Here is a 25,163-nt window from a genome sequence, read left to right as displayed (position 1 = left end):
TTGCAAAGTGGGTGTGGAGTGCACCAAGGGAATTCCCACAGTGAGTACATTCCTGAAGCTAGAAAGAGAGGTGAGGCCCTGAGTCAGCAGGGCACTGAAACTCTTTATATGACAAACTTTAACTGGCTTAAGTTACAGCTTCCCTCCTAGGGACCTTAGGATGTCTGTGTGGAATGGTCTCTAGCTGAGAATGCTTATTAGCCTGGGAGAGAATCATTCATGCAAACACAGGTTTTCAAAAAAATGCTTCAGCCTGAAATCATACCCTAGGATAACCTTGTCAGAATATTCACCCAGTGAATATTCACTCAGTGTGGTGTAATGTTAACAAGCTGGCTGCATGATGATTCACTCCTGTTAATTTAATTCACTGTTTGTTCAGCGATTAGACTAATGAATATTTTTGAGAATTTCCTCCTCAAATAGCCTGTTTCTTCATACAAGTGTTTTGGCATACTTCAGCGTGTGATGGTTTTACAGAAACAACCCAAGAGATAACTTTTTGTCTTCTCTGTGTTTTTGCAAAGAATGCAGCTGTATTTTGAGTGCAAAAATCAATCCAGATGTTATAGAGGAGCAAGTGTCCTATCATTTGGTTTCATTGTAGGGGAAACAGTAAATGCAGATAGACAGCTCTTCTAGCTAAAGGACCATCAGTCAAAGCAAGCCTGCCTGCGTATTAAGTTGTCAGACAATGCTCCTGCAGGTTTTATTTTTCTACAGCAATGGCATGATATTCCATTTGTCCTCTTTTTAAAAAAGAAATTGGTCGCTTCCACACGTCCTTAATGAAACGGCCTGCTAACAGAACTTTGGCGGGTTATCTCACTCATTACATACGTCTTCGTTTCCCATGCGCGAGCAGGTTGTCATGATTTCGAGTTTCGAGCGTTTTTTGTGAAACTTGTTCCATTTTCATTTTTGATGCCGCTTTTTTCGTGCAATTATCTAACGATGGTTGTTGTGGATTTTCCAGGCTGTATTGCCGTGGTCTTGGCATTGTAGTTCCTGACGTTTCGCCAGCAGCTGTGACTGGCGTCTTCAGAGGTGTAGCACCGAAAGACAGGGATCTCTCAGTGTCAAACTGTGGAGGAGATGTTTGCAGGTGATTTATATCTACTCAGAAAGGTGGGTTGGGTTGTGTCATCCTGTAAGGGTTTCCCAGGGTGTGGAATGCTAATGGAGTGCTAATGGTTCACTGTATGCTGAGGAGGTTCTTTTGCATATGGATTGGTGCTTGATATGCTCATCTTCTCTGCAGGGCTATTGTGGGTTGTAGAATCTTTTGTTAGCCTAGTGTTTTTCAGAACTGGAAACCATGCTCTATTCATTCTTAAAGTCTTTTCTTTCCTGTTGAAGTTTTGCTTATGCTTGTGCATTTCAATGGCTTCCCTGTGCAATCTGACAAAGTAGTTGGACGTGTTGTCCAGTATTTTGGTGTCCTGGAATAAGATACTGTGTCCTGTTTGAGTTAGGCTATGTTCAGCTGCTGCTGATTTTTCAGATTGTCCAAGTCTGCAGTGTCTTTCATGTTCTTTTATTCTTGTCTGGATGCTGCGCTGTGTGGTCCTAATGTAAACTTGTCCACAGCTGCAGGGTATGCGGTGTACTCCTGCAGAGGTGAGAGGATCTCTACTGTCTTTTGCTGATCGTAGCATCTGTTGTATTTTTCTGGTGGGTCGGAATACAGTTTGTAGGTTGTGCTTTTTCATAAGCTTTCCCACCTGATCAGTGATTCCTTTGATATATGGCAGAAACACTTTTCCTGTAGGAGACTGTTTTTCCTTAGTAGTTTGATTTATCCTTGGTTTACTCGCTCTTCTGATTTCATTTCTGGAGTAGCCATTTGCTTGAAGTGCATGGTTTAGATGATTAATTTCCTCACTGAGAAAGTGCGGCTCACATATCCGTCCTGCACGGTCTACTAATTTTTCATTATGCCTCTTTTCTGTCGAGGGTGGTGATTGGAGTTTTTGTGTAAGTACCGATCCGTGTGAGTTGGTTTCCTGTAGACCTTATGACCTAACTGAAAGTTTGCTTTGCGGATGACTAAGGTATCCAGAAATGGGAGTTTACCCTCGATTTCTTTCTCCATTGTGAATTGTATGTTCAGGTGGATGTTGTGGAGGCTTTTTTGCACTTCTGAAGTGCCCTCCCATAAATCTCCAACCCCTCCTCTTGCCATTACTCTTCCCACACAAGCATCTGGCTCGCATGCGCGAGTATATCTCCTCCCCCTCCCCTTTTTTACTTTTTAAAACGGTCCTAGCGCTATTACAATGCAGTGCTTGCTACACTGGATCACTCAGCAATCAGACTATCAGTTTAGGAACAACATTGGGAACAGAATGCCATTTCTGATTTTATTTCAAACTAGCATTAAAGCCTGTTGTTTTGGAAAATATAACAGCTCCTAGCAGTGCTTCCCCCCACCCACGTGCCTCTCCCTGCGGCATCAGTCAAGACGGGAATGGGGAAGAGAACAGGGGCTCCCTCCTCCTCTGATCCCTCAGCTGCCGGTTGGCTTGTGCCTGGCCCTCCCAAGACCCCACGGAGGCAACGGGGAGCACCACCCCCACTGCCGTGGGACATTGGGAGGGCCTCACCACCACACTTAGCCTTACTGCAGCCTGTGCTGAGCTCTCATTTTGCCCCCACTTGCGTCTTATCCCTGCATACTGCACCTCCATGGAGATAAGGCATGAGTGCTAGGGAACATGGTTTGCCTTTTATATAGTAGGATATGAAATCGTGCGATTGCGCTACTCTACTGTTCGCATACTTATTAAACACTTTTGCATTTAAAACTTTGGAAAAACAATGGTAGAGAACAGAGTACTCGCATGCCCAGTTTCTACAGAAACTGAAAGACAGGACAACAATATAGTGCAATCCCGCATGCACTCAAAAAAAAAAAAAGAAGGAAAGTTGGACAGGACTGCACCAACGTCATTTGTGACGAGGTGCAGAAAGAACATGCTTTCTGTTTTGGGACCTTTTTTCCTTCCACTACGAACACACAAGAAATGCACGAGGACGCATATGGAAAGTGAGTTATGAAAGCGGGTTGGGAAGACTCGGCTTCAGGACAGAGAAAGCTAAAAAAAAAAAAAAAAAGGAATGTGTGGAAGTGACCATTGTCTAAATGTGTATACCATATTATCCTCATTCCTTGTTTTTTCCACCCCTGTGAATGATAAAACCTCTCTTTGTCTGTTGTTGTTATTTGTTTAGGTATAATGTCCTTTGCTTTGGTGCCTGCTTCTTAGGCTGGGAATCTCATTAATCTGATCATGAGCAAATTTAAACTCCAGATGCCTTTTTCTATTTCACAAGAGTGGCTTGCATAACTTTAGTGTCCTTAGGACTGTTTACTGTAATTGACATCTCTGTAACAGCTTCTTAAAACTTTGCAGGCCTTGACTATGACTAAACTGTACACTCTACTCCAGAAGCTTTTGGTTGTTTTGTGCGCTAGGAATTACAAGCAGTAATCCAAGAGAAAGTGGGGAGCTGAATTGCATGTGTTGGAAGAAAATATCCCTTCAGCACCATAAGCGTCCCCTCTCAAGCCTTCTACAGGGTTGCGGTACATTCAGCTAGAGAGGCGCCATGAAAGGACTTTCTTTCTCACCAAGATCATTTTATACATGACCAATTGCTGGAATTTAGCCAAAAATATTGTAGAATATAATTGGCTTGGCCATTATGTGCTGCATAGATAACATTACAAAGCTTCTGTTCCAGGGATATGGAACATTTCTGTTGTAAGGATGTGAATTATAGCAGTACAAGTGGGGACCTGTGAAAATTGCAGAGGGGATTCCATCCTCCCCCCCCCCCACACACAGCAGAGGCCAGACAGATGTTCCAGAATTTCATGGGAACCCATCTTCCTCCCCCCAGCCCCGCGTTGTCAGTATGGTCAGCCTACTTGACCCACCCAACTTTCCCTCCATTGTTAGTGTAGCTGGTGTGCCTGCCTATCCACCCGCCATAGGTGGCAGTTACAGATCTCCCCCCTTTCCACCTGAAGCCTTGCTGCCTTAATGGCAGTGGCAGTTCCTGCTACCTTCATAGCTTTGGCAGCGGGGCTAGCTCCCCTGCTTGCCCACAGCTTTACCTCTTCAGTAGCAGCAGTGACTCCTTTCCCTGGCCCAGGAGTAATGCATTCCGACACAAGAATTGTTGCTGCACATGCAGACAACAGTTCCTGTGTTTTGAGGTTTTTTTAAACCCAGTTTTGCTCCGTTTTTGGATTTTTTTGCAAGTATGGGGGGACCCCCACGTTTGTAGGAAAATCTTACTTCTCTGTGAATGGCCCCAATCCACTGATTTCCCAAAGCGGGAAAAAGATTCAGAATAACCCAAAACCTGAAGCAATAAGCCGCTTCGGATTTGGGTTATCGGAATTGCTTCGGTATGCTTCCCAGTGAGTCCTTCCTCAAAAGCCGGAACAGCCCTGGAAAGGGCCCTGCCCCCTCCCCTCTGCCTTCTCCTGACAGAAACCAAGCCCTGAATACTGACCTGTTACTTGGTTGCCTAGCAACAGCCAATGAGGGCATCTGGTTAAAGCTACATGAGTTCCTTTAATCATTTGGATTTTTTAAAAGAGCCAATGATTTTTTTTTCAAAATTTCAGATTTTTCTGCAAACCTGGGGCATCTGTAGGAAGATCTGTCTTGTCTGTCCATGGCTCCAGTTTCCAGATTTAAGTATCCTCAGATCTGGGCCACTTCACTATTAGTATGTAAGATGATGTTGATAGTTGTTGTGGTTGGGTAGTTGAACAGCTACAGAAAAGGTAAGGAACATGTAGATGATGGGTAATTTCATAAAGAAGATGTATAGAGATGTCCTTGCATCTACCACTACAGCCCTTGCCCCCATAAGATCCACAGAGGGCTAGAGAGAAATGTTGCCTGTACATTATTACAGATGGGTAGCCATGTTAGTCTGTAGGAGCAAAAGAAAACAGGAGTTCTGTAGCATCTTAAAGACTGATCAAGAGAGGTTGGTTTAACAAACATCCAGTCAGACGGGTAATTGGTTAATTCAGGCTAAATGAGGGCCACTGCCAACTGTTAATGGACAGGGGAAGCAAGATGAGCAAATGCAATATCAAGTGGCACATGTATAGCTAAACTAAGTCACATCCATAGGGGTTAGGATATGCAAGATAGTAGCACCTTTAGTGAGTAAGCAATCCTAGGTAACCCCCACCTTCCCCCAAGTCTTTTGTTTGGATCTTGTTTTAAACTGGCATCTCTTTGTAACATCCCTCCGTCTTTCTGTTGTGAATATAAAAACATCAACTTAATGGATGTACACTTAACGTATGTTGGCATAAGTCTTTAAGGTGCTACAGGACTCCTGTTTTATTTTATGTATTTTTTTTTATAATCCCAGCCTTAAATTTCTTAGCCTTGGTAGGCTCTGTGTGTGTGCGTGCATGCATTCCAGCTCCCTGCCACTTAACCTCCCTGAGTTCCATATGGTATCTCCAGTCTAACATAACTTCCATGTGCATGTCATGCCAGGTGAATTCTTCGGTGGTAGACACGAGCTGCTGGAAGAAGCCCACCATGATCACTAGAGACAGCTACAGGGTGGATCTCTTCAATGGACGCATGGCTGCAGTGCTGCTGACCTCCATCTACGTAACTGCAATTGGTGAAGTGACTGTTGCTCACATGGGCACCTCAGAAGGACGGGTTATGCAGGTCAGTTGTGGCGCTCAAGAGTTGCAGCCCTGTGCTATATCTATTATTATGTGTTTCATATACGCAAGTGGTGATCTCTCTTGGTGCCATGAATTAACATTAAGCACACTGGCTCTTTATGATAGTTTTGAAGTCTTATGACTAAAAGTTAGTCCATTAAATTTAGGAAGTATTTATGTTACAAATACAAACTGGCTTAATTGTCACTGTTCCCCCATAACAAACCCCGAACGCTAGTTTTGTGGAATTTCTGATTAAGGAATTTCAGATAGGGAAATCTCAGCATCCTTGAAAACAGCAGCACTCTTGTAACAAGAATTCCTTGTAGGAAGCCACAACAGTCAAAATTAATATATATCGATGACGATTTATGGTTTGCAAGGAATCCATCACAGTTGGATTTGTCCTGGGGTTGCTAGAGACTAGGTCTGTGAGTGATGGGAATGATCAGCATGGATTCTTGGTGCCCACATCAAAACCAGCATGCATCGGTCTAATTATTGGCTGCTTCCACACACGTTGGATAATGCACTTTCAATGCTCTTTAGTGATCATTTGAAACTGGGTTTTCATGTGTGGAACACAAAATCCACTTCTAAAGGATAACCAAATTGCATTGAAAGTGCATTATTCAACGTGTGTGGAAACGGCCATCTTGTAGTTCTGATTGATGCTGCTGGAAATGTGAAATTACAATTCTTCTGTAAGTAACATCATGTTTGCCAAACTAGAGAGGAAGATCCCTGGTGCTTTTCCTCCTCCACTAAAAACCGCTGGGGGGGGGGCTTTTTTATCTTCCTAGGTGGTGCTTCAGAGATCCCTGGCCTACACAGTCACAGTGGCCAACTTCTCCTTGGTGGAGAGATTGCCAGTGCTGCGAGAGGTCAACAGGCTGCAGGATTCTTTGTTCTTTGTCACAGGAAATAAGGTGAGGTATATGGAATGCTTGAAACTGACAGTCCTTGGTTTGAGACCTCCAAGAGAGATCCCTTTATCCTTGTAGAAAAGTAGTATTCTAAAGACTGCATCAGGACTGAATGTTGGGGTGCTCTAATCTATATCTGAACACCTCATGCCCCCTGAAATATTAAGCAAAATCTAGTAATAAAGGCCTTCTGGAATACCACTAGTTCACAATGCCAGTAGGGGATGCATACGTGAATACTTAAAAACCTTGCTGCATGTAAATTCCCCTCTCCAACATATCAGAGTGAAAGCTGTTCTGTATGACCCTCTATATTTCTGCAGGCAGGGAGTTTCTCAGATAGGAGAGTATTCCAACATTCGATACCTGTGAGGACTATATTGCATATCTTTTTTAGTTGGCTCTTACCTTGTAGTATCCTTTGTGGAAAGGTCTGTCTTATTTGCTATGTCAGGTTAGTGGATGTCTCTCATTTTAGGATTTTAAGGGCTTAACTGAGCTACTTAACATATCCGTGCATTAACAGGAGTTTGGCTGTTCCATCCCTCGATGTTTATGTTTCTGCAGGAATCCTCTTGACTGGCTGATCCCTAGCCTGTAACTCTCTTTCCTGAGATACTGAACTTTTAATTGAAAAAACTGCGGTGCCATTTCACTTTCCCTTTTTTTTCTCCTTTGGGACTAGGACTCAGTTCTTTTGTTAAATTCAAAAGTTCAGGCACACAAGACTGCAGGTAGGTCTGCGGCATTTTCAGCAACCGGCTGCTTATTCAGCTGCTTTAGGCTGTCCAGGAAAAACACCTTCAGACAAAGCAGCTGGAAAACACAGCCACTAGATGTGCTATATGGGCTCCATGCATTATCTCTAATATCTTGTTGGGAGGTGGTGCTAAGGTCACCCTAGCAATACAAAGTTTCTGAGAGCATCTTGGGTAAGTGGACCTCAATCCCTTTCTTTTTTGTGTGTCCCTCTTGAAGGTGTCCCAGGTGAACATGACTGGCCCAGGTTGTCACCATTTCCTGACCTGCATCCGCTGCCTGAAGGCAGAGAAATTTATGCAGTGTGGATGGTGTGGGAATTCATGCACTCATCGGGAAGAATGCAAGACACTGTGGAACAAGGAGAGCTGCCCGCCTGTCCTCACTGATGTACGCAAGTAGGCTTTCAAACCTCTCTATATTTGTAAGATCATCAGATAGTGGTTAATGTTCTCTGTGGTCATGCCAAATTTTATTTGATGCTTTGAGATTATCTTAATGTTTGTTTTAATTTTTCTGTTTGTCAAATGCCTAAAGCACTTGAGCATCTTGGGAATTATAAAGCCTGCATTTTCTGATGCATGCTTTTGATTTGAACCACACAACCTGAATGTTGCACTACCAGTTTTCTTTTTTATAGTTTTATTTGTTTATTTAACTACTTGTGTAACATGCAGTTCTAACGTAAGATCTAAAATGGTCCCTCTAGAGAGGGGAACATCCTATTGTGTGGAGCTGGAGGAAAAAACTTGTGCTTTCCCTTGTTCTGCAGTCTCTCATACCCCCCAAAGCCGAGTTTAGCGTAGTGTAGTTAGATTGTGATTCTTAGGTATTTCCTAAACAGACAGTTTGCTGAATGCATGCCTGATGAAACAAAAAAGTCTTCACCTGCTGGCAGAAGACGGCAACAGAAGGGGCAGAAGTTCCAGAATTTTTGTGCCACAACTGAGAAGGCCCTCTCCCAGGTTGCCACCCACCTAACATCAGAAGGCAGGGCACTCTCAGAAGATAACTGTAACAGTAGGGTAAGTTCTAAAGAGAGTAGGCACACCTTCAGGTATTCTGATCCAAGCCACATTGGGCTTTAAAGGTCATACCTGCACCTTAAATTGTGTATGGAAACAGATTGGGAGCCATTGTTGAAGGGCCAAGACTGAAATCGTATGGTCCCTATGACTCACTCCAGTCAACATCTGGCTGCAGCATTCTGGACCAAGCAAAGTTTCTGAACACTTTTCAAGGGCAACTCTACATACAGTGAGTTTGTGCATAAGAAACAGTGACCATGTAGAAGCCCTTGTAAATTAATCCCGTATGATGCTCCTTCACAGAGTAAGTTAGAGGTGCATAACTCAGACAATTATGTGGACCATAATAGATCTTGGCAGGAGCTTAGTGGGTCACCTTGTAATATTACCTGGTTTCATTATGGCCCATGTAACTTGTGTGGGGAGGCCAGAGTGCTGTCTTTCAGCTGTTTCATGGACTGAGAGGCAGTGTTCCGATTCCCCCCAGAGAGGAAATTTTTCTGTTGCATCCCAAGGGATTACAGTAAGGAAATTACTGCATTTGCAGGCCCCTGGGATACAACAGAGAAATTTCTCATGGGAGGTAGGGATCAGAATGCTGAGTCTCAGCCCAGAGAACAGCTGTGAGAGGGTATTCTAACTCCTCTCTACAGGAGAAGGAAACATCTCAGAACAAGATGCAGCGTGGGGAGTGTTTCTGTGCAACTTGGGTCCCCTGGGCAGCATGCAGCCCATAGGCTATATGTTGTGCTACTGGTGTACAGTGGCTCGTTCTGAGGTTCAGGACAGCTTTGTGTACTTACTTGATCTTTACACCACCGTCAGTGTTCCAAAATCCATCTGATCAGCATGATTATACATTGCATGATAATCACTTCCTGCATAAAAAGTAGCCTCTATTATGAGCAGTTTAATGCAGTCTCCACCTGGTGTTCAGTTTGTCTGTGCCTACTGTAATTTACATTAGGAGGAGTTAATTTAGTAAAAGCAAAATACATTTTAACCCCAACACAACTCATTCTACAGTCACAAGGAGTTAGTACACCAAATTAATTTGCCTTTGAAAAGAGGTAGATAGAACAATGGTAAAGAAATATATTTTAGCTTATTAAACTTCTATATCCCTTATAGAAAATGTAACAGAAAAATGACAGATGAGCTCTTATATTTAATATTCTACACCCGCCAATTTTAATGGTTTTTTTATACGATGTTTTAATGTTTTTATAATGTTTTTACTGTTTTTAATTTGTTGTCAAACCGCCCTGAGCCCGTCTGACAGAGAGGGCGGTCTAAAAATGTAATTAAATAAATAATAAAATAAATAAATGTTTCTTGGTAAATTCTGTAGTTAAGCACCCTGTATTAAATTCATTGTATTGCTTTGGTGTAATGCATATATTGAGTTTGGATGTGGGAAACTCAAGTTCAAGTGATAATCTTAAGAGCAAACTGGCAAATCTCTCTGTTTCTCCCTCTGACTAGTCTGCTGCATAAACTTGTTGGGAGGAGAAAATTAGGGTTGTGCCAAACATCACATGCAACAAGTTTTGATACAGTTCAGGGGACTAGGAAGAAATCACTTGGGCAGTGATCCTTAAATTAACCATTCCTGAAATTAATCCCACTGACCAAAATGGGACTTACTTCTGAGTTCAGCTGCTTAGGATTCTTCCTCTGGTTACTATTTCATCCTTGCTTGAAAATATGGCAAAATTTCCATCCTCTAGCTGCCCCCTGTTCAGCTTAGTCTCACGGCCAGGCTAAAAGTGACGAATGACACAGGTTGGACACTTGTCAGCTTCCCTCATGTTTTGATGGGAAATGTAGGCAGCTTGGTGGAATGTTGGACAAGTGACAGTTGAAAAGTTCATTGGACAGCAGTCAGAGAGCCAAGCTGTAAAACCAGGATGCCTACATTTCCCATCAAAACTTGAGGGAAGCTGACAAGTGTCCAGCCTGTGTCAGGCGTCACTTGTAGCCTGGCCCTTAGACAAAACACTGCTCTGAGGTCTGTGGTTAGAGAGTGGGGTACAAACAATAAGTCCGAAATACAGATGCCTAGGGAATAAAACAATATATTTTCACTTACCACTCTCAATTACTAGTCCAACCCAGGAGATTTTGGTGCATCGTCTCATTTTTGAAAGTAAGAACAAAACAGATTTAACACCATTCTGTACTGGATTGTAAAGAATTCTTTATAAAGGTGTGTTACCATAGAGACAGAGCAACTATTTCTCATCTTTGCACTCTGTTTAATTCTACATTATTTCTTCACTTGTTTTCCTCTTTATATTTTAATTTAGTACAATTATAACAATAGGCAAAGGATGGCATCCAAAGTCTCTCTTCCCTGAGTAGAATGGATATTCCACTCATGTGAGGGGGAGGGGTCACTTATATTCCGCTTCCAGCTGCAGAGCCCATATCAAAGCCCACGTCATTCCTAAGGGACTCCCACCTCCAGAAACCACTTTTTGGAATGGCCACAGGATGCAATGGGAAGAGGGAGGCAGAGAAGGCCCATTAAATTAATGGAGCTAAATTTGTGGTCCTGATGAGAACTCAGATTAATCAAGACTGCTGCATAGGATTCCCAAGCTGTCCTAATGTATGTTCTTTCTCCCAGTATGAAGGGGCTCTGTTACATTGTTTCTATTATCTCTTTATTGTGTGTTTATTTAAGCTTTACTTGTTTTTTTCCTCTGGGCTCTTTATTTATCATATCTAATAGTGCTGGGCCCCATGCAAGTAACAAAAGCAGTGCAAACAGGGCCAGACCCAAAGGGGCTTGTATATCTGGGGGAACCCAAAGGATTGTAGGAAGATACTCATTTTGCCTGTGACCCTCTCATTGCCCCTCTAAAGAAAATGCTTGGACTGCTTATGTACAGGCCCTGTGGTGAAACATGATGAAGATGCCTTGCCATCTGCGGAAGTTACTACGGCAACCAAAATGGCACCCTGACTTGTGTAATACCCGAGTTCTGCAAGAATTTGGTTGCCATTTTGGTTTCTTTAACAATCTCAGCAGTAAAGTAAATTAGTATTATTGGCTTTATTTGTGTGGTTTATCTTAGTTATAAGGGCAAGGAGGTATGCAGGACTCTGATCAGCTCTCCTGCTGTCTTCTGAGTTCCCTCTAGGTATTGGTTGCACATTTTAAAGAAAGTGTTATAAATAATCAAAGAGGGTAGAAGCTAGCTATGTAAAAAAGAGAACCAAGTTTCTAAGATACTGAATTCAGCACCTAGCATCAAACCTTCATAGTGCAACAGTTCACCTGTAGAATGTCGCACTAAAGAGCCTTAACTGCTGGTGCATGTGTGTTTCTAATGTTGAGTTCTTTCTGTATTCCTGTTTGCCTTGACCTGACCATTTATTGTGGTTTTCTTCTTACTCTTTGAGTCTCTCTTCACTTGATGTTCACGTTTTTTCTTTTAAAATTGAGTATCTTCATATCTTTCTCTCCTCTGTAGTTCCTATCCAGCATTTGCTCTGAGATGCTGAACAAAAGTAAATTTTAAAATGCATATGAAGTAACAGTAGGCAATTGTATAGCTAATAACGTCTGTCAAGCTTTTCTGTTACTTTTTGCTCCTAAGAGGATACCTTAAATGAGGAATTTGACATCTTTGCAGGAGTAAATTACATCCGAACATAAGGATTTTTTGCAGGGGAGTGTTGAAGCCACAACTAGAAGGAAGGCCTGGAGGAAGTTTGTTCTTCCCCATATACTCTCGTTGTTTAGCAGAATTCCTGTTTAGCAGAATAACTGGATCGTAGTAGTATTTAGCAATAGACAGCTGAACCAAAAAGCTACTAGAACTTTGCAAGTAAACGTAATGCTTTATATATCTTCTATTTTCACAGTTTCACCCCAAAAATGCACCGCTGCATGGCAGCACTAAGGTGACTCTCTGTGGCATGGGGTTTCAGTCACGTCCATTTTTCTCTGGTGGTGTGGATTCACTAATTCCCCTGGGTAACTACCAGGTTACAGTGGGACAGAAGAATTGCACTGTGTTGTTTGAGGAGAGCCTTGCAAACAGGTATATTTTAAAATTAAAATGTTGCTTCATAACCAAACAGTATTTTGTCCCTTTCTTTTCTCTAGTGCACTTTCTCACTCCATCATCTGACTTTTATTTGCATTTATACATATAGCCATGCACATACATAGAAAGCTATGTAGAGAGGTGTTCTTGGTAGCCATTTCCTTCTTATGAAATCTCCCCTTTGATATTTATCAGGGTCAAAGCCCAAACACCTTTTGGAAATCTTGCATGGCCTGTTTGGATTGGCTTTGGGGGGGTTCAGCTAAATCATCAGAAAAGCGGGGGCCTTCTAATATCATTGTACTGTAACAGTATTAGAAGTTATGTTTTTAAATTGCTAATTATGTTGAGCCATCATGATAGTATAGCCTATAAATCTAAAATACAAGCATCTGTGGCATATAATGTTAAATGTTAATTTTTCCTCTCTTCAAGGAGTTCCACATGCCAATTTGTCATTTAGAATTGAAAGAAATACATGAGGGGAAGTGGGAGAGATAGTAGGAGAGAACTTTAGCTTATCACAGTATTTTCCATAGTTCCTATGAAAGACTGCTTTCAAAAGACTGAAACCCACTGGCATCATCCTTTAGTGCTTGTTGCCGGTGATATAGGGCAGGCCTTAGAGCACGCTACAGAATTTGCAGCAGCAGTTGTGGAAGCCAACAGCATAAGAGTCTACCCTTGGCTTTGATAGTAGCAGGAATGTCAACTGGAGAGTGGTAAGTTGTGCAGGAGGAAGCAGTGGAAGAATTTTCTTCTTATGTTAGGCTGTACTGGCATAGTCTATTAAGTTTTTCCTAAGACTTTACAGCAAAAATCTAAAACTCTCCTGAGAGTCTGGTGTCACCATGAAAGGGGTGGGTAGCCAAATCAGGGTTTTAGGGAGGTAGAGAAGCATGCAGGTATGTGTATGTAGCTCTGATGAACAGGATCATTATTGTTTCACCTCAGATATTTTGTACCACTTGACCTCCAAGTATTTTTATATGACCTGTTATACTTTCCTTACAGTGCCCAGGAACCTTTGCATAGGGATTGCTATACTAATAACGTGTTGTTGTAGCAAGAATACTTAGAACTCTCAAGATATGCATGAATGTACTTCAGGATATAAAACATGGAACTGAATGTGAAATCTAGTCATTTCATTAGGACCCTTGGATCAGGATAAGTTCTTTTTAAAAAAACTCAGAAGTTTTGAATCTTCATAACTGCATTCACGTTAGCAATTCTATTGGGGCTGAGTTCAGTAATTTGGAAGTTAGTACCTTTTGCTGAGTGTATCCTGTCCTTGAGATTCCAAGTCTATTTTTTTTCTTGTGGGCTGATTTCTGATAACAAAACACAACTTTTTCTAGACTCTTGCAAAGAAAAAGAAGTTTAAAAAATAAAGTTTAAATAAGCACTCAAGTCTACATTCTGCAACATGAACATGTACATTTAAAGTTAAATAAATTTGGCTCAGTCTGGTTAATTTATTTGTGTTATCAACCAATCAAGTTTATTATGATGCAAGATCAGCTCCGATAATGGAAATAAGAATAAAAAAATTAATGAAGTAAAAATAAAAATAATGAAAGAAAAAATAAAATAAAAATAGGGAGAGCACATAAACTGTGACAAGCACAGAGCAGTGAATGCCTATTGTGTGTGTGTGAGAGAGATAATACATTTCTCCACCAAAGAAATAAAGATATTGAGACTCAAGTCACCCAAAGGCAAAATTTAGCAACTTTATCAGTTATCTCCTGGGAAGAATCTGCAAGAAGGAAAGAGGCATAATATTGTTCAAATCTTCCTGGTAAAGTTGACAAAATTGGAGCTATATATTGAGATCAGATGTTGTTCTAGAAAGAGCACTGCAGTAGAACATGTTCAATAGACTCTACTTTCTGTATGACATGGGCAGAGCCGTTGAGAGAGTGGAACATGATGGTACTTGCCTTTAAGGAGGGCTGAAGGTAGAATGTGGATGTGTGCAAGGGTAAAAATTCTCCAATATTTGGGAATCTCAAGAGATCTAGGATAATCTGCTGGTTGGAAGCATTTGGCATACTGCAGAATAATTGGATATTTCTGTATCTGTACCCTATCTGATTGTAGGGCATGATCCCAGAGCCATTGTTTAGTTGTTTCTTTTGCTTTTTGGTGCCCAAGATGCAATAAAACTCGGGAGGAAAGGCTATACTCCTGGAGTTTCCCCTCGATTGCTCTTTGCTAGGTTGAACAGTGGCTATAGAATTTGTACTTTATGGTTATAATATGGAATTTTCTAGAATTCCTGCTGATAGCCTTTTAATTTTTATTTATTTATATATTTATATTTATTTATTTATTTACGTTATTTATAGTTCACCTTTATACCTCTCTATACCTCTGTACCTCTTTATACCTCTCTATATAAAGCATCTTACATGAGGACGCTCAAGTGAAGGGAGATGCAATGTTAGCTCCCTTCAGGGAGGCGAAGATGAAATTAACTAACCCTCTGAGGAGCAATCTCTGCTGCCTATGAAATTGACAGGGCTCTGTCTTTTTAAACTATGCTTCCTGGCTAACATTGCATCTCCCTTCACTTGAGCATCCTCGTGTAAGTTGTCTTATGTAGAGAGAGACTCAAACTCAAGATGGATTACACAGTATGAGTCAGTACAGTCAGTTTCAAAGACTTTGTGCATATGTATATATATATACCTGCTAGCTTTAAATATTTGCATATATATTTATGTGTGTGTGCAAATATTTTTATATATTTGCATATATATATATGCAAATATTTAAAGCTAGCAGGTATCTAATTCAGAGTTGAAGGAATGCTTAACAGAGCATAAGCAACTCTAAGACAGACATATTAAAAAACATATAAACTAACCAGAAGGATCGTACTTATAGCAACAGACAATACATAGAAGTAAAGTCTGTAGTCCCTATCCCTTTACTTATGCATCTCTTTGGGACTACCTTCCCTACAGTACAGCTCTCCCATCTGAGTAAAAAGCCCTTTTAAATAATTCAGTTTTGCATTGTTTGCTACCTGTATGAAGTTCTGAGATGATATCATAGACATTAATTGCTGCATAAAAGCACCCTCAGTTGTCATGTTGCAAGCAGGAGACATTCTTGTGTGTCACAGTTTACTCATTGGCAGTGTTCCCAGAGAGGAAATGAGGCACCAGTCTCTGGTGTTTCCTACAGTGCAAATTTTTATCCTCTTGACCTCTGTCAGACATACAGTCATTCTAGTGAACCTTGATCTGTACTTTTAAAAAAACAAAACAGCTAGGTTTTATGAAGTTTTTACACACACAAACACTGATTGATTGATTGATTGATTGATTGATTGATTGATTGATTGATTGATTGATTGATTGATTGATTGGAATATGGTAGGAGATGCTATCACTTTAGGGAAGTCAAAGGAACACCTTTAAAGAACTAAACTAGTGTACTGGGTTTGGTGAACCCCTTTGTTCCAGACTAGAAATGATCTAGCAGGGCTGAATTAATTCTAAACCAGGGATTCTTACTGGGCTGAACAAAGCTCACCCTCCCACAGAGTAGAAGAGGCTGTCCACTCCTCAGTGATGGTGATTGTGTGAAGGACATTATGCTTGGGTACCCAGGATGTATATTTGTAGACCTTTCCAGAAGTTCCCCACCAGAATTATATACAAAATCTGTCACCCAAATCCAGTTATTTCAAGATTTTGGCAACATCCTACTTAAAGGTTTCATTCTGTCTTTAAAATTAAATATACCTGGCCTTGGCCAGTACTTGCAATGGGAATGTCATTGAACACCTTTCTATATACTTTGGACACTAGAGCAGAGTTGGAACTAGAGGTGGGCACGATCCCAAAAAAAATTACTGATCAAGCTGATCGGGGATCGGCGCTGGCAACGACCCCAAATCACTGATCCACACCGATCATCCGTGGATCGGCGATCGGGGACGCCAAAGCGGAGGGGCGCCCCGCTGTTCCCAGCTATGTGGAAAGGTGGGTGGTGGCGGCAACCGCCGGGCCTGGCGGGCACGGGGAGTGGACGTTCACACACACGCGCGCGCGCGTGCGTGCACATGCACACACACACACACACTTAGAGCAGAGGGGGGGAGTTTTTAACCCGGCGACGAGCTGCCTCCCCCCCCCCCCTCTCTCTCTCTCTCACACACACACACACACACACTTAGAGCAGGAGCGGGGGGGGGGGGGAGTTTTTAACCCGTCCCTGCCTCTCCAAATAGAGAGAGAGAGAGACACCCCATCAACATGTTTCAGCCAGCTTTTTAAGAAAAGCAGGGACAGAATCCTCCATTCCTCCCCACCCGATTTTAAAAACAAGCAGCTAGTCTTCCAAAAGCATATTTTAAACACACACACACAGAGCCGTGAATGAGGTTTTCCCACAAAATACAGTGTTTTAAAAGCAGGTTAAAAACAGAAAGTGACAGACAGAAAAACAGCCATTCCTCCTACAAAGCCCCGTTTTTTTAAAAAGCAAAAAACGTTTGGAGTGCCCATGGCTACAGAACACCCCCTTCCCCCTCCCTCTCCTGGGTCTCTTCTCCCAACTGGTGAGTGCGTTGCTGCTCCGTGGTTGGAAGGAAGCCCTGCTAATCAAGGAAAGCTGGGCTTCCATTCAGGTTTCCAGGGTGACAGAAGGAGGGCAAACGCAGCTCAGGCATTCCCCTGGCTCCATTGCCCCGGGAATAGATTACTGGCGCCTGATTGTCTGGATCCCCTATCAGATCCTGATGGCCCCGATCAAGCCCCGATCAAGCCTCCCCCCCCCCCCGAACGCTGGATCGGTCGCCGTGGACGGCACCGATCCTCCGGGTCCCGATCGCACGAATGCCATTATCGTGGGTATTTTTCTATCGTAATGCCGATCATGCCCATCTCTAGTTGAAACATTTTAAATAAATAACCACCAGGGCTTTTTTTCAGCTGGAACGCGGTGGAACGGAGTTCCGGAACTTCTTGAAAATGGTCACATGGCTGGTGGCCCCACCCCCTGATCTCCAGACGGAGGAGAGTTTAGATTGCCCTCCACACCGATCTAAACTCCCCTCTGTCTGGAGATCAGGGGGCGGGGCCACCAGCCATGTGACCATTTTCTCCGAGGGCAACCTACTGAGTTCCACCACCTCTTTTCCCAGAAAAAAAGCCGTGATAACCACAATTTGTATCAGTAATTTTAGGGCTGTCAGAATGTGTTTAATATCTTATCAAGCCTTCTAGGAATTTAATCATCTTCTGTGAAGCTGTTACTGTCCCACAGTAATCAGGTCTTCTGGTCTTGAGACTGTCTAGGAATGTAAGGAGATGAGCCTTTTAATTATTTCTCCCATCTGGCTAAAGTGCATGCTCCATAGTTAGTAATGTGCAAGTGAACGGTTTAGAATGACTTTTCATTTCCTGGTGCTGATGAGCTGTTTGACAGCATTAGTGCAGACTGTAAGCACTTTTTTTCCAGAGTCCTTTAGAATCTTGCCATGGCTTTCACCATCCTTCCTGCCTTTCAGGCTCAGCCAGGTGCCACCCTGGAAGGATTCTGGTCAAGTTATTGTCTGCGTTTTAAAGCCACAGGAGAAACAGGTAGATCTGGAGCCACAAAGAGTTGAAGTCACAATCATGGAGAAGAGACAGACCTCGTTTTATATCAATGGTTCTTCGGTCCGCAATGGCTTTGTGTTTGTGGTAAGTTTAATTTCTCTCCACTGCTCCTGCATGCCCAGCTCCTGCATGCGTCTTCATGGCTGTTCCTTAGTGATATTGTTATATCATGGCAAGTTGTGAATTTGGTGATGTTCCCTTATTAAACTGTTTCCCCTTATTGAACTATTTAGAATTTTCCCTGATCCCTTAAGGCCAAAAAGCCTGTGTAGTAGTTTGGCTTCATTTTCCCTTCGTCTTGTGGGCTGTTTGTTCTTTACTAAGAAGAGACCAGGGAAGGCCCTGCTTTTGTTCAAATAAAACTCTCAAAACTTTAAACATGGTGTGCTGATGGAATTATCACAGATATAGTGGGTGCTTACCTGACAGATGTGTTGACAACCATTTATAGGCATTTGGATGCTCTGTAAGGAGTTGTACAGAGACAATTGTTTGATGGGGACTAGTATAGAAGCATCATACAGAAGAACCAGTCTCATGACTTAAGGGCCCTTAAAGAGCTTGCATAGAGATGAAGTGTCTGTGTGGTGTAGTCGTCTGAGCATGACGAAGTATATACTTCTTTGCATTCCTTTCCAAAATACCCTAGAAAGCTGGTGTTAGGTCAGGTATATTTTCAGAGAACTCTGTGCAGTATGTTAAATATTTGCTCATTTTATCAACAGGAGCCAAAAGTAATTTCTATCCACCCTGAATATGGCCCACAAGCTGGAGGAACAGAGATCTTTATCTGGGGACAAAACCTCCTGGTTGGGGGCACAAGGAAGGTGATGATTAATGGCCTGGATTGCCCATTGATCAAGCAAAGGGAAAGGTAGGGCAAGTGCTGAACTTTAATGGCTTGTTGGGCTGGGATCTGGATGTAAGGCCTTCTGAAGAAGCCTGGAGCTATCATTCTGAAGCAAGAAACATTTAGAAAAGTAATTAATATTATGCAGTCCTCGGAGCAGCCAAAATTAAATATGCTGGATCCCTCTCATTTCTTAGCAATATGTATAGTGTCAATGAGAAACAAATCTGGGACCCATAACAGATATTAGCTTGGCTGGTTTAGAACAGAAATAGCAGAAGTAGCTGCTTCTCTCTTCTCCAGCTGTGGTGGTAAGGTAACCACTCTGGAAGAAAGAAGCCAGTCACAGAGTTATATCTGATCAGTGGATAAATATAGAGGTCAGTTTCTGAGGGATCAAAAATATCCTTCCAGCATCTGATGGTGCAATGGGAACTCTTTCTTGTGGGAATGGGGGTTGGGGTGTGTGTATATGTATGAAAACCTATAGATAGCTGCTCTCACAATTCTTGTACTTAATGAGTTGCAGTCTCAGTTGCTTGGTGAGATCCGGCAGAAGGTTGGCATTATGTTTGCTTTTCTGTGTTTAAGCATTTAAGTAGTAGAAACACAAACCATATCCACTTGCTGTAGTTGGTCATCTTTAGTTCACATTGATTCAGCACTTCCAGGCTGATGTTCATTCTAGAAAGGGACAGCAGCTGCTTCTCTATCAAGTAGCATCTCCCAATACTGTATGGAAGGGATGTCCCAAATTCAACCCTTAGGCTTACAGGTTCTGAAAGAGATTCTCTAAGCTTACAGGTTTATTAGCAGATATGAATATAATTTCACCACTGTCTTAATCGCTGTTTAGTCTTGACTTTGTCCAAGGTCCAAAACCATTTCATGAGCATATGATGGGGCGAAGGAGATTTCATTCCAAAGAAGTAGATGTGTTAGTCTGTTGCAGCAAATATATATAGGAGTCTTGTGGTATTTCAAAGCCAAGCATTTTTATTCTAGCATTAGTTATCATACAGTGGTTCTGGTTCATATCATAACCATATTATTGGTAGTGTTTACCATGTCAAGCCATATCAGCCTTGTCAGGAATCCCCACAATTCTGAGTCAGCAGACACAGTGAATTTTGTGGAATCACCCCCAGCATGGTGACTGTTTGTAGGGGTGACTAGGCATGTTAATCTACAAATAATTGCATGAGTATAATTGTGCATAGCAACTCTTCCTCCAAAGGACTGTGTCCGCCCCAAGACTGATAGTGTAGAGGAAGGAGCTAAATGATGTCTGAGAAAAGCCGTGTCATGCTGTCTCTCTCTGTGTATGTGTGTGGTCCCCACCCCCACCCCTTAGCCAGGAAGAAGAGACCATAATTTGCACCAGTCCTGCTTCAAGCAACCTGACCAGAGCTTCTGTGACCGTAGTAATAGATGAAGAACAATTTCACTGCCCACAGCGCTTCTGGTATCGAAAAGATCCCAAAATATATCATATATCTCCAAACTGCAGCTATGAGTGAGTCAGCCTTTTCAGTTATGCCTCAGTTTCTGAGACAATGTCTGTTTCCATCATCCCATCCCATCCCATCCCCTGTCCATGCCTTGCTGTGATGTGTCTGATGTACTGGGGGTGTGCATTCTGGAACTCCTGAGCCAAAAATATATCCCAAAAGTGCTGCTGAAGGTCATACCATGATTTTCTGAAACACTGCAAAACACATACACACACCCTGAAAAAACCTGTATCATATTTCGTGTTCTGGTGCTTACTATCAGCAGTAGCAGGTGTCTTGTTTTTATTTGATTCTCTGAATTTCCCAGGCAGTGGCATTTTCCCCTTCCAATTGGATTCAATCAGGGAAGTGTTGCCCAGCCCAAGAATGGCAGCTCCCACCCAGCGCAAGCCACACACATGGCCCAGCACAGCTGTTATTCTTGCGGGCTCCTTCTCCTTCCTTCCCTCCTTTATGTGGGCAGGGCCATTTTTTCTTCCCAGTTTGCTGGGAGCTCCTTGTTCAGGGCCCTGTAGAATTGGTCCAATTCACTCAAAACTTGGGAGGGCTTTTTAGTGGACAGGCATCACTAGCTTCCCTGCAATTTTGGTGTCATTTGGTTGAAAAACAGCCACTCAATCCCCATCCTGAAAAATCGGGAATATGGATCCTGAATAATTTTGGAATCCCAGAAAAAAATAAACTTGAATATTGAAATGGAACGGGAGGACTCAAATAGCATTGAATACTGGTATTTATACCCTTCCCAAAAACTGAATCTGAAAAATACCAGTTCTTTCCAGGTGTATATCCCTACTGTGCACCTTATTTTAATTTATTTAAGAAGTAAAATTGCTGTAGTCCCATGTCATCAAGACTATTTTATCAGGCAAACGGGGCCTTCCTTCAATCTCAAGGAAGTGACATCTGTTGGGCCTTTGAAGGTGGTTGTAACTCTGGGAATTGAGTACCACAAGTACACTTAATGAATTTCCAATCTTTTATTGTCCACACCACCCTTGAAGATCATCTTGGTGTGGAATTTTGGTTTTCTCTTATTTCATGGCCTTCTTGGTGCTTTTTTCAGAGGTTCAAATATTTCCATCGCTGGCACCAATTTGGATTCAGTATATTACACAAAGGTGCAATTTGAGTCTGCAGGAGTGCAAACGGAAGCCAAAGTGAGTATTCAATGCAGAAAGAAAGAGAGATATGGTTATGTTCAGTCACTAAATATTGTGTACAGTGTTAAACTGAAGCTGTTCAGTACCATATTAACACTTACTGCCAGGAGACAGCCCAAACAAGAATGTTTGGTTTCAGAAAATTCTTAATCTCAAGCTTCACCACATTTCTTGGGGGAAAAACCTCCATAGATGTGGAGTGAGCCAAATAGAAGATCTCCATATATGCTCTTATTGTAGGGACAGGACCCTTAGAGGGTCTATTGAAGATGATGTTTTTGTGGAATCTAAAAAGAAATAGTACATAGGGAAAGAGGTAGCCTTAAGGTATGCAGGTGCAAACTGACTCAGCAAGTGGATGTGTAAAGGCAAAGTTTACACCAGGAGGTATCTCCTTGCTGCTTTTTGTCCATTTTTAGTAAGTGTGAAAGTACAAGAATGACATGCTTACTCTTGAGTAGTCTGTATAAAATGGTGACGCAGCTTTTCCTTTTGCTTGTGTGAAAAGTTAGAGGGGCACTTAGTAATAGCCAACAGCCTATACATCATGTATAGATTCTGTTTGGTTTTATCCTTTCATTTAAATACAGTCATACTTAATGGCTTGGGAGTTATCTGTGCAGTTGGCAGGTGGTTCCCACCTTGAAACAGCCACAGGGACAGGAGGAGGGGTAGGCTGCCAGCCTCACTAAACTGAAGGCCTCATTCCAAGAATGGCATCCTTTCTAACCCCCTCCCCCTTCTCCACAGCCTCTGCACTCTTACTGCCCAACCTCGATGGCTGACAGAAGGAGAGCAAGTTCGCTGCAGAGAAGAGAGTTCAACCACAATGTCAGCTTCCCAAGAGTTTGGGGTTGTGCTCAGGACATACTGTAGTTGTGTGGCTCTTTTGGTGGATTGTAATTGTGAATAGGGCTCTCCCATGAGCTATGGAGTAAGTACTCCTAATTTAATATATCCTTCAGGGATATATTAAAATTCACTAATATATATCCTTCGGGGACATACTAAGTTTCACTACAATTTGGGAGATATATTAATTTTCCCTACAATATTTTTCTTGGGGATTATCTACCTTTTCGTTTGTCCTCTGTCTTATTTCAAAGACTAGTTTGATTTTCCTGCAGTGTTTCCCTTCATTCTTCCTATCATTTTTGTTTTACTCTTTTTGCCTTAACCTTGACTCACCTAAAGATTGGTCATATCCAGCATGGTGACAATTGTTTGGTTGTGAACAGTCTGTTCCATTATTCATATCACTCTTTGAAGAATTTATACCTTTGAAGAATTTATACACAGGAATTTATTTCCTGTGTTCATGTGGCAAATTAAACTTTCTTTTAATAAAGCCCAGCAAGAGAAGGGACCAAGAGCGGAAGGAAACTCTGCAGGATATAGAAATCTGGTCTTCTGGGCATTAAAATTCTTGCCCAAGATTTGGGTTCTAAAATAGGGCTATCATTTTCAGGGTTTCTTGAGCAACATGAAGGCTATAAAAATTCCTTCTAAACCTAAGGGCATTTTTGCACATCCAGCATAGTCCTATGCTCACAGACCGAGAGCGTCTTCCTGGAGTGATTTCTGATGTTGTTGAACCTCAAGAGCGGCATCATGGCAGGATGATGTCAGAAATTGTGCAAGGAAGATGTCCTCAGTCCATGAATATAGTACTATTCTGGGACGCATGGAAACGCCCTATATCTGAGATTTTCAGGAAGTCAAATTTTGTGGCCTTATCCTATTCAACCTTTTGTAAGGTGCATGAATGTGTAAAAGTGCACTGCCTTTTGGACATGATATAAAAATTGGTGATCTCTTGTCACGTGACAAAAACATGACGTTGGGTCAATGTACATCCAGGTCATACCAAGGAGACAACATTTGTAGAATGTAATAAATTATTGTGCCATAGATCAGTTAAACATGGAACCAACAAGGTGTCCTTCTGAACCATGCACAGGATCTAGCTAGGGAGGTAATTGTTGTTGAAATGCTTAGAACAGTGACGGTTACTCTGCTGATTCATCTCATAAAGTAGGCTCTGGCTCATGAATGGTTATGCCAAAATAAATGTACTAACTTTGTAGCGCCACACAACGCTTTGTTGTTTTATAGTAATGCCAATATTCCATTAGATTTTATCAAAAATGAAGGGATTAGTTAAAAAGAAGTGCAAGGGGAGATTCAGGAGTGAAAGGGGTGTTCAGGATGCTTGGAGGTTATTTAAAATCATTATAATAGATTCAGATAAAATGTATGTTGCAAATAAAAAAGGGTGCCAAGAAGTCCAAGAGAATACAAGCATACTTAACAGTGGATTAGATCCTGTTGGAATATTTTTCTGGTTAATTTGGGGCATGTTCATCAGTTTGTCTGCCTTGCTGCAGGCTCCCCCCACCTCCTTGCTGTTAGGGTCTCCTCTTCCTCAGGAGCACCATTGGGGGGGGGGAATGTCCATCAGCAAATGTTTCTTGAGATCCAAGTCCCTATCAGCGAAGCCCATGAAACTGACCGGCACGAGATTCAGAATGGACACAGCGAAGAACTACTTCACACTATGCATAATTTTTTAATTTATATGGTGATGTCTTTCATGGAAAAGCCCTCCATCCCTCAAATCTCCTTCCTGCAGTCCTTACAGTTTTAGCCTCTACATTTAGTAGCTTGGACTCAGATCTGAACATAGTACTTTTGCAGTAATCAGACTGCAGATTTCCTTATTGCTTTAGCTTGGGCTATTGTCTCTCTAGGTATGCAAGGGGCCACCATCTGCAAAGAGTCTAGTGTGCCAGAGTCCTGCCTACCCATTTGAAAACAAAAGGGAGAGTGTTCATGGGACCTTGAGAATCTTGATGGATGACGCTCCAGGGCACAAGGAATTTCGCTACTACTACTACCCCAAGCCACAGATCTACCCCTTTGAGAATGAAGACAAATTGTATATACTCATGCAAGGAGAAGATATGATCAAGATTCATGTATGTGATGGTAGTTCCCTATCCAATTTTCTACATCACTTTGGGGAATGGGAGAGTAAGAACTGATTTTCACATTGTCAATTGGGTTTCTTGTGGATAAATATTGGCTTACACCCATCATGTATCTTCTTGACCAGCATAAATGAGAGCTAAACTACATGTGCAAGTGGAATTCTTTGATTGAATTCCCTGACGTACTCTGGCAGCAAAAAGTAGCCACGGGTGTGTGTGGAGGGGTCAGCCATAATGGCTTACTGACTATACTCTTTCCTTGATCAAAAATCCCTATCCCTTAGCTTTTTAAAATCCAGTAGGGGGAAAGATAGGCCAAATGCAGGCTCAAAAACCACTCAGGGGGATCCACCTGTGTTTGGCCCTTAGCTGCAGAAAATCCAGTTTTTGTGAGTGGAGTAACATGGGAATGTACTATTGTGTCTTCTGTGACTAACAGGGCAATCCTAAGTGGAGTTGCTCCCTCTGTTGAATTCAGTGGTCTTTGAAAGGTGTAAATCTCCTTAGGATAGCACTGTAAGTCTCCAGT

At 42.0% G+C, this 25,163-nt stretch overlaps 1 protein-coding gene across 3 annotated transcripts in view; it reads left to right on the top strand.

Annotated features, from left to right (window-relative positions):
• MST1R (macrophage stimulating 1 receptor) overlaps positions 1-25,163 on the top strand; it is a 64,857-nt gene that overhangs the window by 19,459 nt on the left and 20,235 nt on the right. For all 3 annotated transcript variants that reach the window (XM_054977257.1, XM_054977258.1, XM_054977256.1), the window contains exons 3-11: positions 5,541-5,723; positions 6,526-6,651; positions 7,627-7,797; positions 12,312-12,490; positions 18,027-18,201; positions 18,843-18,991; positions 20,322-20,483; positions 21,548-21,641; positions 24,395-24,622. In XM_054977257.1, the coding sequence (XP_054833232.1) occupies positions 5,541-5,723; positions 6,526-6,651; positions 7,627-7,797; positions 12,312-12,490; positions 18,027-18,201; positions 18,843-18,991; positions 20,322-20,483; positions 21,548-21,641; positions 24,395-24,622 (1,467 nt within the window). The remainder of the gene's footprint in view (positions 1-5,540; positions 5,724-6,525; positions 6,652-7,626; positions 7,798-12,311; positions 12,491-18,026; positions 18,202-18,842; positions 18,992-20,321; positions 20,484-21,547; positions 21,642-24,394; positions 24,623-25,163) is intronic.

The sequence above is a fragment of the Eublepharis macularius genome, chromosome 4 (assembly GCF_028583425.1).
Source record: "Eublepharis macularius isolate TG4126 chromosome 4, MPM_Emac_v1.0, whole genome shotgun sequence".
NCBI lineage: Eukaryota > Metazoa > Chordata > Lepidosauria > Squamata > Eublepharidae > Eublepharis > Eublepharis macularius.
This window is presented reverse-complemented; position numbering and strand designations above follow the sequence as displayed.